General features: G+C 45.0%; 1 protein-coding gene across 1 annotated transcript in view; it reads left to right on the top strand.

Annotated features, from left to right (window-relative positions):
* The window catches only part of Scarb2 (scavenger receptor class B member 2), a 55,568-nt gene that overhangs the window by 10,182 nt on the left and 31,438 nt on the right, over positions 1 to 13,948 (top strand). Inside the window, exon 2 of the mRNA XM_021210406.2 lies at positions 10,524 to 10,681. Within this exon, the coding sequence (XP_021066065.1) occupies positions 10,524 to 10,681 (158 nt within the window). The remainder of the gene's footprint in view (positions 1 to 10,523; positions 10,682 to 13,948) is intronic.

The following is a 13,948-nucleotide window of genomic DNA, read 5'->3' as shown; positions in this document are numbered from 1 at the left end:
AACTTCAGCCCCTGGGAACCTGTCAGTCATATACAGGGTGGGCCATTCCCTGTCATTTAAGCTGCTCAAAGCCAATCTTACAGACACACCCAGTGGTGCATTTCCTAGGTGATTTAAATCCCTAATGATAATGAAGATGAATCATCACAGGCTTTCTTCCCTTTCCTAAGGACTTTGTTCTTGTGACGGTCACTTAGGGCCTCACTTCCTGGCACTGTCACCTTGGGGTCGAGGATTTCAACACAGAAGTTTTGAAGACCCAGAAGCGTTCAGATCCCAACACCCACTGTTCTCACACCTCCTAAGGTCTAGCAAATGTCCCTCCATGTTTGACAGATGTCGGCAAAGGCTTGTTTCTGTGTAGAAGTGAATACTGTTTCCGACTTGACCACAGCCTGCTTCTCTCTCTAACCCTACCCCCTTTGTCCACTTTGCACTGACTTCTACGTCTCTCCCAGAGACGTAGTGTCATCAGCCACCACAGGTCCCGGTTTTTAAGATGCATTTTTCTAATTGACAATTCAGATTATATTTATTTATGGTTACAATATGATGTTTGTTTGTAGAACAGCCTGGAATGGGTAATTGAAGCTATTTAACACATCCCATCTGATGTATTTATCTGCAGGGGCTGGGGCGGGGTGCAGATCATGGATAGATGAGAACAGTTTAAAAATCTACTCAGCTGTTTTCAAGTGTGTTGTTGTTAACTATAGTTACTCTGATGGACGGTAGGTCTCTTCAACTTATTCTTCTTATCTGGTTGAAATTCACATTTTGACAGCATTTCTCCTTACCCTCCATGCTGAAGGTCCCATTCAAAGGGACACTGAACTCGTTACCAGGAATGAGAGCAGAGACAGATAAACAAGCAAGTGGGAATCACATCGCAAGGCTCAGACATAAGACATAATCATAACCAAACAGGTTTGAAACAATGAGTCAGCCTGCACAGGTTACGCACAGAGCATGCTCATTGTTTCCATGGCTGCACTTTATTTAGTCCCGTCTTAAAATCATTTTTCTCACCCACTCCCTGGCTCCCTGCACACATATATGTTCCCTGCTTTCACCGTCAGAAACAAAGGTTGCCGTGGTCTGAATGTTCACGGCTTCTCCAAAGCTCTGTGTTGAACTAGGTTTAATTTCCTTCTGGTAGTTACCCTTCCCCCGTTAGACCTGCTGATCTCTGGCTACAGTTTCTGATCACCGGACCCTTTAGAAATACTTTAGTGGGTGTTCAACAGGTGTTTGCTCCAGTGTAGCTATTCCACCATTAAAAACAAAAACAAACCCACCAAACTTACATAATTTATAGACAGAGTAGCAGCTCGCCAGTGAGCTAGCATTTGAAACAGCTGTCAGCTTTCATTAGCTAAACCTGTGACAGTTGCAATCACATCAACCTGAGTTAAAAGACAGCACGAGCCGGGCGTGGTGGCGCACACCTTTAATCCCAGCACTCGGGAGGCAAAGGCAGGCAGATTTCTGAGTTCGAGGCCAGCCTGGTCTACAAAGTGAGTTCCAGGACAGCCAGGGCTATACAGAGAAACCCTGTCTGGAAAAANNAAAAAAAAAAAAAAGACAGCACGAAAAATGCCTAGGTCCAGAATATCTGTTTCCGGTGTAAAGTTTGGAATCAAGGGGAAAATTTTCATGGCAGAATTGTTTTTTAGCTCAACAGAGACTAGCTGGAAGTATTAAAATTATTTCAGTTACTGCAGCAGCCTGTCTTTGATTTGCTTAATATATGGGAGCAACTTTTCAAAACAAAAGCAACTGGTGTTCTGATATTTGGTGAGTTTTCCTAGTCTGGAATCCAAGGAAAGCCACATAAATTCTTTGGCCAGGTTCTCAAAGTTGGTTGCATTAAATGTGTGTGAGTGGCAATATGGGTGCTTGAGTTGTGTTCAATTATTAAGGAGCATTCTGTTGACCGTGTAGAGTAGTTGTTAGTGCTCTTGAGCTCTGATGGTTTCTTTAAAAGCATTTCTGATTCCTTTCAAACTTGATGAAATTCCCCAAGTGTTTATTTTTAGCATTTGGAAATGGCTTGCCCTGGAACAGCTGGTTCAGTGACTTTACAGCTGTTGTCTTCCCCCAAGGCTGCCTCGAAGTGCTCAGTAGAGAAGTCAATCCAGCTGTCTGACCGACATCAGGCCTGGCCTAGTCAATGGCTCTTTGTCCTCAGGTTCAGCTCAGGGCTGCTGTTCTCACTTCTGACCAGCTTCTCACTGACTCAAGGTCATGCCGTTTGTGAATTCTGCCAACTTCATGTCGTGGGGAGAGAGAGAGAGAGAGAGAGAGAGAGAGAGAGAGAGAGAGAGAGAGAGAGAGAGAGATAGAGGATACTTGTAATATTACTAAACAAAATGTCAAAAAAAATCTTAAAGCTAGAGAATCAGAGGGCTTACTGAGGGATATGCTCACTGGTGATGTTTCTGGAAGCATCAGACAGCATGAGTTCAGGAAAACCTTTATCAAATAATTCCAGTGCTAGCAGTCGATCTGAAGCAATTGGGAGGGTTGGTGAGATGTCTCCGTGGGAAAGGCCCTTGCCTCGAAAGTCAGCTACCCGATTTGGTTCCTAGAAGCTATGTAGAGGTGGATGGAGAGAGATGAGCCCACGAAGTCACCTTCTGACCTCCATGTCCTCACTGTGACACAGGCAACCTCCCTCCCAACCATGCACGAGCACACACAGTAATGCTTAATCAATTAAAAAGCAATTAGCCAATAACTTAGGTGAAGACATTTCCGAACATTCTCTGAAAGACAGAAATAAGTACATGCCCAAAAGAGAATGATTAGGTGAAGCCAGTTGGTCACTATATAACAGATAAGTACACAGACACATATTGCTTCTAAAACTAAATGACATTTTTTTCCCAAAATGTACATGTATATGTATAGATTTTAAAATATCAGAAGGAGGAGCTAAAGAGATACCTCAGCGGTTAAGAGTAATTGATGCTCTCATAGGAACTGGGGTCTGTTCTTAGTACCCACATGTTACCTCACAGCCACCTGTAACTCAAATTCCAGGGGATCCAATGGATTCTTCTGGGTCTGTGGTCACCAGTCACACTTGTGGGGCATATATACAGGCAAAACATGCATGCATATTAAGATAAAAATAATTAGCCGGGCATGGTGGCGCACGACTTTAATCCCAACACTCGGGAAGCAGAGACAGGTGGATTTCTGAGTTTGAGGCCAATCTGGTCTACAAAGTGAGTTCCAGGACAGCCGTGGCTATACAGAGAAATCCTGTCTCAAAAAAGGAAAATGTTTTAAAAGCCCAGAAGAAATATTAATAGTGGGGGTGTGGATTATAAGGGTATTATATGTTCCTTCCTGACACTCTTTTTGTTTTTCTTGTTTATTTATCTGTATGTGTGTGTGTATACATGTGTGTATGAGTGTACATGTGCCGTGAGGCACACCTGTGACACATTACTCGTATGTAGCTTGGAGGAGAATTTTTCAGGGGCTGGTCCTCTCCTTCCACACTGTTTTGAGGCAGTGTCTCTCTTCTTCCTATTGCTCTTCTGACGGCATCCACCTTTGTTCATGGGTTCCAGGAATTGAGCTGAGCTCAGCAGACCTGGCCACCCAGCACCTTTATGCACTATGCTAGCTCCTTGGGCCTTCCTATATAGCCCAGGCTTACCTTGAACTCCTGATCCTTCTGCCTCTGCCTCCCAAGTGCTTATATCTTAGGTATAGGCCACCATGGCTAGTGGCTTCCTGTTAGGGTTTTTTTGTTTTTGTTTGTTTGTTTGTTTGTTTGTTTTTTATCGAAACTTAATTATAAAGACTTTGCAGCCAAGCCTGGTGGCATACACCTTTGGTCACTCAGGAGCCAGAGGCAGGCAGATCTGGAGACTTTGAGGCCCGCCTGGTCTACAAAGTGAGTTCCAGGACAGCCAGGGCTGTTACAAAGAGAAACCTTGTTTTGAAAAACAAGCAAACAAACAACTTTGCAAATAAAAGCTTCTCTAAGGCCAGCACGATGTCCTGGGCAGGGAGAGGACAAAGGACCATTTCCCTGATTTCAGATGACAGCAAATGATGTCATTTAGAAGATGAGACTGGAAGCTCACATGATTTCTCCCTGCACACTTGTAGTTTATTTTTAATTTACTGTGTCAACATCTCTTTTAAATGTAATATTACTAGACACACGCTTCTGTAGACTGGTCACTTTGCCCTAGGGAAGAGAGAGACTGGCTTACAATTCTGTGTGGCATTTGTGTTACAAACTTTTGTCTTAAGAACAGGGCTTCTTCCTGTCACAGGAAGGACTTTACTTTGTACCTTTGGGCTGATGAACAGAAAAGTAAGTTTTTCTGCCTCGTTAGTTTAGCTTTTCTTTTAAATTCACCATATAACAAGGGATCTGCCCCAGTCTTTATTTTAATGATGGTTCGAAGTATTGTGCGTAGGAAAACCTATCCCGTTCTACCTGGCTAAAATTGATAAGCACAACCCAAAGCCATTTGTAAAACTGATGTAGGACCTCATGTTGGTTTTTAGTCTGGTCTGACTAAGACAGCTCAGCAGTTGGGTGTTTTTCAGGGGCTGTCACTACCACAGCAGAGCCCTGGGGGATGGGCAGCAGTTCTCCCCATCTGTGGCTTCATGTTAAGAATGTCACAGGGCAGCTGTGGCAGTGACACTGTCTCCTTGTGTGTGGCCGAATGAAAGACTTCCTGTGCTAGGCATCCCTGGGGCTTGAACTTAAGGTTGGTCATTACTTATTGGTGGATTAACGCCACTTTTGCAGAGCAAGGTCTTTGCAGTGCATACCCCATGCCTTGCGTATCTGGTACAAAGCTAGGAGGTTCCATCCACAGGGACCCGCTTTCTGTCCGGTCTTGTGGTACAAGGTTCCAGGGCTTTCTCTGGATACATTAGCGTAGCGGGGCTGAACAGCTATGGGGGCTCCGCGCTGCTTCAGTTCTTCTCCCCTCTGATCCTCAGATGCCAGTTGATGGAGCTTACCATGACCTCCCACAGTCTCCCTGCTTTCCTTAAGAACTCAAGGTGACTGACTGGGAAGCTCATAGTCCGGCGCATTATGCTTTCTATGTTGTTCTTATGGTTCCTTGAGGGTAGGGTTGCTAGATATAAAACCCAGTTTAATTTACATCCCAAGTACACAGCAAAGTAATTATTTCAGTATTTGTGCATATGTTACCGCTCACTTCCAGCTATCAGTTGTTACCATAGCTCTCTGACACACCCCTATTTTTTTTTTTTTGTAATTATTTCCATATAAGTTGCAGATATCACAACGCTTTGTCCCCAAATCCTTCAGATGACTGTAAAGACTAAATCATTTTCTGGGCTGGAGAAATAGCTTGGAGGATCTGGGTTTGATTCCCAGCATCCACACGGGAGCTCCAAATCATCTGTAACTCCAGTGCCAGGGAGTCCAGTACCCTCTTCTGACCTTGGGTATCAGGCATACATGTAGTGTAACAGATATACATGTAGGCAAAACTCCAATACAAATACATTTATATGTGTGTGTGTATAGATATATTTAAAAGATTAAATCCTAAAATTTAAAATTTAAAAGATTCATTTTCTATGGAGTTCATGTAATATCTGGGACATAATTATACTTAAGAAACTGTTGTTTCCATGAAAGATGATTGTATTTGCTAAATCTGGTCACTGCACCAGGCTGTGAGGTAAGCAAACATGGGCTTTGCTACACGGTAGATCAGGGCTTGTCCAGACATGATTTAACATACTGGCTTGTAACTTGCCGAAGTCTGTGCTATTGTTTCTTTGTCTACAAAATTGGAGTTTTTCCATTGCTCTTTTGGCGTTTGACTTGGATACAAATTGCAAAGCTGGAAATTCTTATCTTGCAGGACTTACACTTAAAGCTCAGATGCATTGAGGCCTCTAGCACAGGCCCAGAGACTGGCAGGTACCCAGTAGGCAGCTGGCTGCGCTGTGGCTGTTCGTGAGCTGATGTTGGAAAAGATAAAGTTAAAGACACACTGCTTTTAGAAATGCCGGCAGTTGCATATACAGCTTCCCTCTGCTCTCTTGTTCCCCCTTGGTCACATACACAGAACACACACACACACACACACACACGTACGTGTACACACACATACACACATGCACAGATACAGACACACAGACACACATATTTAGACACACAGATGCACACACACACATACACACATACACACACACATACACACACACATACACACACACACACACACACACACACACACACACACATGCACATGGCCCAGGGTCTCTTCTGGGATTTATAGAGGGCTCCTTGACTAGCCTAGCCTGCAGTTATGTGAGATGGAGCAAACATACAAGAACTGTACATAGAAACTGGGGGAGGTTTTGAGACTATGCAAGAGAACAGAACAGTGTATTCAGGTGGCGTCAGTTCTGCTGAGAAGTCAGGGCAGAGACGTGCCATGGGTCAGGCCGACCACAGGGAGATCACCAGGGTGTGCCAGAGTCCGCTACCAACGGTGACACAGGCCAGCTGTCAAGGACGGTCTCAGTGCTAGCCAGAAGTGTTTTCATTTGCTCTGTTTAAGGAGACAGGGTTTCTAAAGGTTTATTTTTATCCTAAACCTCAGAGAGACAGGTTTAGAGATGCCCAAGCAATCTGGCTTCCACCCTTTCTGGAAGGAGCTCTGCCTTCTTTCTTTCTGGAAAGTCCCCCACTTTGTTTTTTATACCTTGGGTTGCCAGAGCTGGCTGAAACCAAGTGGCATAAACCCAGCTGCTTACCCTCTGTTCAGCTTTCCCTTGCGGGAGTCTCTGGACGTTTGTAATTTTGTAGATGATCTTTTTAAACATATAAACGAGATCCCAAGTCCTTTCTTCTCTGTACCGAGGCCCCCTCCCCCCTCCCCCCTCCCACCCCAGGCTGAACCATAGCTGGCCTCCAGGTGTGGCCCTCTGCTCACAGGCTGATGCGGCTACTCCTAGGCACCCCCACTTCTCCTGACACTGTTCTCTAGCCTTGACCACTCCTCCCAGGGAATGAAACTTTCGCCTAACCCTTGAGACTCCTGCAAACATCACTATTAGCTTTTGCCATTGGCAACAGTCCCTTCTCGCCTTACAGTAATGCTTTCAAGTAGCCTCTCCAGACCCAAGCCAGATTTGTGTTGTCCACTCCCAACTCCTCCAACCCTCCATTTTCCAGGAATTGGGCTTAGAGCCTTCCACGGTGCTAGGCAAGGGAAACTGTTTCGAAAAGCCAACAGCCAACCCAGTTGGTTACAAGCTGAATCTTCCGGTTTGGTTTGCTGATTTCATCTGCTTAATGACTTCCGTTATTAGGCGTTTCCTGTGCCGACCACTCCATTCTTTTTAATTTTTTTTTTGGTTTTTCGAGACAGGGTTTCTCTGTATAGCCTTGGCTATCCTGGAACTCACTTTGTAGACCAGGCTGGCCTCNAACTCAGAAATCNNCCTGCCTCTGCCTCCCAAGTGCTGGGATTAAAAGGCGTGCACCACCACGCCCGGCTTGAACACTCCATTCTTAAGTGATACCTCTGTGCTGTCCAATGGAAAGTACAGGTTTCTTCCAGTACAGGTTTCCTCGGGGCATTTGTGGAGAAGAAACAATTATTGCCCTGCCTTTTTCTAAAAAGTTTTGGACCAGAAAACATGATCCTTACGGGCTTTGGAAATTCTCTGGAAGATGAAGTAATTATTATTTCCAGGCTCTCCACTCTCATAATTCCAATGCTGGTTTAAAGTAGCTTAAGTTCCTGGTACAGTTTCCAGGCATTGGATAAATAGTTTCTGATAGACTGTCAAAAACCGTATATGAGAGATGTATAGGAAGAGACGTTCTTGTAATTTAAGTGTATGCTGAGTTGAGATGGGAGAGTGGAGAAAGCTGCGGAGCTCCAAATCCAGCTGTGAGACAGGCATGGTACCCGAGTAGACCTAGTCTGGTTTTTTTCAGTTTGCTGCCTCTCTGCCCTCAGCTAGTTTAGGCTTGAAGTTAGGGAATAAGATAAAGCCAGATCTTAGCCAGGTCCATAATCCCAGGATTTGGAAAACTAAAGCCAGTCTGGGCTGACTCAAGGCTAGCCTGTATAACTTCGTGTTTCAAAATAACAATAATAATTAAAACTTTTTTGGTCAGGGCTGGAGATGTAGCTCAGTGGTAGAGTGCTTGCCTAGTTTCCACAGGGCCCTAAATTCAATTCCCAATACCTCGTGGGTGAGAAAAAAAGAACCACAAAGCTTTTAAGTATCTACTTCCATCATGGACAGAGAGTTCCTGCCTGGGGTGGCTGAGACTTGGCAAGCAGACGCTAGAGCAGGACCTCAGAAGCTGGAGGAGCCAAGGAGTCACATAGTTTGTTTTTAAATTGCTATTCCATCACTCACATCACTCACAACTCAACTCACTGACTTAGCAAGTTATTGGATAGAAATGATGGCTGGACCTCCTTTCATAATGTTCTCCATGCCTTAGAGAGGTGACACAGATACGCCATTTATGCCTGAACAAAGTCACTTGTTCACCTTACTTTGACAAGCAGTAAGTCTCTGCAGGTAGCTCTGTCCACTCTAAGCAGCAGCTTCTCTTGACTAAAGCTGACAGCAGCAGTATTTCCTGGGCATAGACATAATTATTTAGAAGGCAGCTGGACATGTACATCATGTCTGCTAGCTTAAAAGACACTGGGAGTTTTGGCAGTAGGGCCTATGCCTTCCAGTCTTAGAGTTTTGGCAGGTTTACAGTGCCAAATATGAATTCCGTCTTGTGGAGCAGGCTTCAAATCTAATCAGAAAGTAGTTGGTTATTCCCTTAACAAGCTTGCCACTATTGTGCCAGTAGGCAAATTTTTGCCTGGCCAGTCAGTGATGTTCAGAGGCCACATCTGAGTAAGACTGTTGGGTAATTCTTCTTTTTCACTCTGAGGCTATTGGCTCTAGGTAGCAGTAAGGAAGTCTCCAGCTCGATTCCACCTTGATTTCTCCATCCTGTGACCAAAGCATATGTTCTCACTGAGTTCTGTTAGGCAACCAAGAACAGTGGCAGTTGTCTGTATTGTTCTGGGAGCCTCAGAGGTCTCCCCGACCTACAACTCATAGGGAGGGAGGTAGCCCAACCCTGACACTGGATTTTCATTTAATAACCTATGGTTTCTGGAAGCATTTTATTCCTATGTTTTTGTTCTTATAAGGAAATCAGTCATAGTGGTTCCCGAGTTCATTACCTCATCCAACCTCAGTCACCTCTCTAAAAAATCCAGTCTTCAAATATGCTCACATGCTGAGGATTAGGAGTTAGGACTTAAAAAATATATATATGAATTTGAGATCTGGGGATATTAGCCCATGACATAAGTAGAAAGTAGAGGAAGGATTGTGGGAAATAGAGATTGTCTACAGTAGTCATGAAACTCAATTTGTGTTTGAGCCAGAGGCAGCCATCTCTATAGACACGTCAAAGGTTGGCTATAGATGCATGCACAGCGCTGATGGTGGAGTTACTGGGTGGGTGTGATTCCATGTCAAATGGAAGACCAAAGCTGGTGTTAACTTGTCCGTCTGATTCTTAGGCTTAATGACAGTGAGACCTGTTAATGTAAGATACAACCCCGTTCTCAAGAGATTGCAAGTGATTGCCCAAGAAAGAATGAAAATAAGCTAGCAAGGAGGGCAGACCGTGACGGGCACCTGGCATCTGCTTTTGCTGTGGAGGGTGGACTCCTGATTTGGGCCTCTGAGATGGGTAAAAGCAGGGTGAGAGTCTGGCCACCCTGCCCTCCCTTTGTGCCTGCATGTCTTCAGGCCAGATTCTTGCTGGCTCTGCACAGGACAGACATGATCATCCCTGGGGAGAGTCTCTCTCCCCTTCCTAGCTCAGCCCTTGCAAGGCTCACCTACTGGAAGACGAGAACCAGTCTGTGTGACGGAGCGGCTACGGCTCATTTGGGAGGAACCAGGTTGATTCTGCAATTAATTTACCAACAGATTGAAGCACTTGGCAGGGTCAGATCTGCGACAAAGATGGGCAGGGCCACTCCAGTTCTTCCTCTATTTAAACTTAAAGTTTGCCAGGCATGACAGTGGATGCCTGTAATCACTCAGGGGTTGAGATAGAGGACTGCCTCAAAGGGCCAGCCAGAACTACATAGGGAGCTTCAGGACAGCCTGGACTTCTGAGTGCATTAAAACCAGGCTAAACGCCAAACTTGTAAAGCTCTGTCAAGGTGCCATGATGAGCTCAGAGCCCTAGGACTCCTTTAGATGTTCCTCTTCCCAACACATCAACTGTGTCTTTCTCTGCTTTTCACAGTTGCTTTTTTTAGTTCATGGATTGGGACAGGTTGCCACCACAAGCTTCTTATGGTTTCTGGAACCTGGGCTTCTGCTCCCAAACTCCAGTTACAGGATAGGAAGTGCCTATCTCATGTTCTTTCTATCCCACGTTCAGAAGCAGTAGCCTTACCGTTTTGTAAACCTGTTTGTTTGTTTTCCTTCCTCAGAATATGGTATTACAAAATGGCACCAAGGTCTTTAACTCCTGGGAGAAGCCCCCTCTACCTGTGTACATCCAGTTTTATTTCTTCAATGTCACCAATCCTGAGGAGATCCTCCAAGGAGAAATCCCCCTACTAGAAGAAGTGGGGCCATACACCTACAGGTGAGTTCCTCCCCACTGTGGGCTGTAACCAGCACAACTGTGCAGCAACAGACCTGGGGTCACACTGCTTTGGTTCTGTTCTGCCTGCAGCATTGCTCTTATCTGGGGAGATTCTGCAACAGAACTCTGTGGGCCGGGCTTCGTCCCTGCCTGCGTGCTCAGGAAGGCTGCCACTCCCTGTCCTCCACAGCTGCTTTCCACCTCTGGCCTTATAAGGTCCCCCTCAGACTTTGGCGACTTTTAGGGCTCCATCCGATTCCCTTCCACATATACAGATTTAAACCAGTTTCTAGAATTCACTGTTGATGTGAGGTGTTTTCTGACTCTCATTCATTCATTTGTTTTGTTTTGTTTTTCTAATGAGACTGGCTTTCTTATAGCTCAGGGTGGCTTTGAATTCACTATGTATTGAAGGATGACCTTGAACTTCTTGACTCTCGTCCTTCTAAACTGGGATTACAGCCTTTATTTCATGTTGGCTGTGAACCCAGGGCTCCTTACATGCATATGACTAGATGAACTGAGACAGGGTTTTACTGTCTTGAAATTTATTCTGTAGCCTAAATTGACCTTGAACTTGAACTTGTGGCTATCCTCCTGCCTCAGTCTTCCAGGTGCTAGGATTTCAAACATAGTCTACCACACCCAATTTGTCCATTTCTAAGCCCCACTCACTGTAAGAAATAGCGGGTTGGTGACTGGGTTTGTGACAGTGACTGCCAGTTTCAAAGGCTGAGAAGATTGAAGAATGGTATTGATCATTTTTTATTACATTTATTTGTGTGTGTCTGTGCGCTTCTGCTCACCCCCCCCCAACTCGAACCATGGCATATGTGTCAGAGGTCAGAGGTCAATTTGCAGGAGTCAGTTCTTTTCTTTCACTGTATGGATCCCAAGGGTCAAACTCAGGGCCTCAGGCTTGGCAGCAAACACCTTTACCTGATACACCATTTTCCTAGGACCGTGACCATACGTTTTCAAAGGTGAGCAGACTGAGAGAGGAGACTTGGGTCTTATGGTCATGATACTTTCTGTGTTGCAATAGTCCCAGTAGCTCCTCCTCCTCCTGCAGGAACCATGCCAGGAAAGTCTTTCTTTGCCAATATTAAAACAAACAACATCAGTAAAGAAGCAGACAGTCAGTTCTTCCTGACTGCCAGCTGGTCTCAAAGTCCATTGTAATCATTTGCCCAGAGTGGGCTATATCATGAGTGCTAGGCCAGCCTGGGCTACACTGAGACTCTGTCTCGGAAAAGCAAAAGCAAAACAATACCCAAACTAAAAAGGATGCCTAGGGCTGGAGAGAGGGCTCAGTGGTTAAGAGCACTGACTGTTCTTCCAGAGGTCCTGACTTCAAATCTCAACAACCACATGGTGGCTCACAACCATCTGTAATAAGATCTGATGCCCTCTTCTGGTGTGTCGGTGTATCATCATATATAAAAAAAAATAAAGAAATAAAATAAAATATTTAAAAACAAACAAACAAAAAGAATGCCCAGAAAGGAGTTTGGGAATATCAATACCTCTCCAATGAGTGTTATCTAATGATGTCCCTCCCTATCTCTCTATGCCATGCCCCCACGCTCCCCCACTGTCTCTCTGTTCCCCCTCCCTTCTTCCCGCCTTCTCTGCCTTCTTTTATGGTTTTAAATAACAGGCCCAGTCAGTGTGTCGGGGCTCTGGAATCTTCTGTCATGTGTGTGGAGATTAGAGGACAGTCTTGGGTGTCAACCTTCATATTTTACCTCATGTGTGTGTAACATGAGGGTCTCTTACTTGCCACTTATGCCCAAGCTAGCTGACCTGCAAACTTCCGGGGTCTCCTATCTCTACCTCCCGTCTCATTGTAGGAGCACTGGACTCACAGGCCTGTGTTGGTTACTGTGTCTGTTTTACCTGAGTTCTAAGGCTCTGAACTTAGAATTTCATTCTTTCCTGGCAAAAGCATTGCAACTAAGCCATTTTGCAGACTCGGGTTTTTGTTTGTTTGTGTTTTGTTGTTTTGAGACGAGTGCTTACCAGATAACCTCAGAGAGCCCCAAACTTCTAAACTTTTGCTTCAGCTGCCCTAAGGCTAGAATTATAGGTGTATACCACTGGCCTGACTCTAAAGCACAGATTTAAAAAAAAAACAAACCTGTTCTCTTGTCCTTCTTTTTGCAAATTTTTATATGGTAAGTATTATATTTACTTCTCCTTATCAAATTCATGTCCTTTTATTCTTTAATTATTAATGTTACATAATACACACATACATATGTACATTATACATATGTTATATACATACATACATACTTATAAATATAGCCTGCTCTGTTTATTTAGTGTCGCTCCTGTGTCTGTGTGTGTAGAGCTGGCCTCTTGGGACTGGCTTACACATCATAGGGTTCTTCCCTGGAAGAGGCTGGTCCCTCCCCCCCTCAGCCGTCACTCACTATCTGTAGATCCTTACGTAATATTGAGACCCCGTGGATTTTCCCCATCGGTCACTGCATGTGTACAGGCCTTGTTCCTCTTTCAGGTCTTAGGTTTCGTTGAGATGTCATGGGTTCAGCTTCCCTGTCATATATAAACGGCACTAACTCACAGTCGATGCCCTGGTCCCCTGGCTCCAACAGTCTTTCCCCCAACTCTTCTGCTGGTTTCTGAGCCTTTGGTTGTAGGGGTGTGTATTATAGCTGTATCGGCGGCGGGGGTTGGTCAGTTGTTCTATACATTTCGACCATTGTGACTTTCTGTATTGGTCTCTGCTGCAACAACAAGCGTCTTTGATGGAAGCTACACTTTCCCGTGGGTGGAAGGATATGTATTTGGAATGCAGGTAGGAATTGTGCTGCTTTATGAACGTGGCAGCAGGAGGTTCTTCTACGAGGGTCATTGGCTTTACCAGCCTCAGGTAGTGGTTTACCAGGGAAGACATGAGTTCCTTCCTGCTGAGAGGGCCTTGGGTCCAAATGACTGTTGGCTACCCCAGGAGATAAGTGGCCACTGTTTCACCTTTTAGAGCATCTTGCCGTTCTTGTCCTTGTTGTGGTCTGTAGGCATCACAGCTACTAAGTAGGACTGCTGGTTATTTTCCCTCTGTGACTGCTTATTTACTGCCTCCCAGTACATTGAGAGCCTGTCCTCAGGGAGAAGACTTCCAGCTTGGTTCCACCTGGATTTCTCCAATTGTTCAGTTTGCTGTGTCTTCAGCAATAGGGACTTACTTTCGATCTCCGGGAGGCAGAAAACAAGGGCCAGTTCGTGTTCTCTTGGATTCCC

This window comes from Mus pahari, chromosome 13, assembly GCF_900095145.1.
Source record: "Mus pahari chromosome 13, PAHARI_EIJ_v1.1, whole genome shotgun sequence".
NCBI lineage: Eukaryota > Metazoa > Chordata > Mammalia > Rodentia > Muridae > Mus > Mus pahari.
The sequence above is the reverse complement of the archived record's forward strand: the minus strand, read 5'-3'. Positions and strand labels throughout refer to the sequence as shown.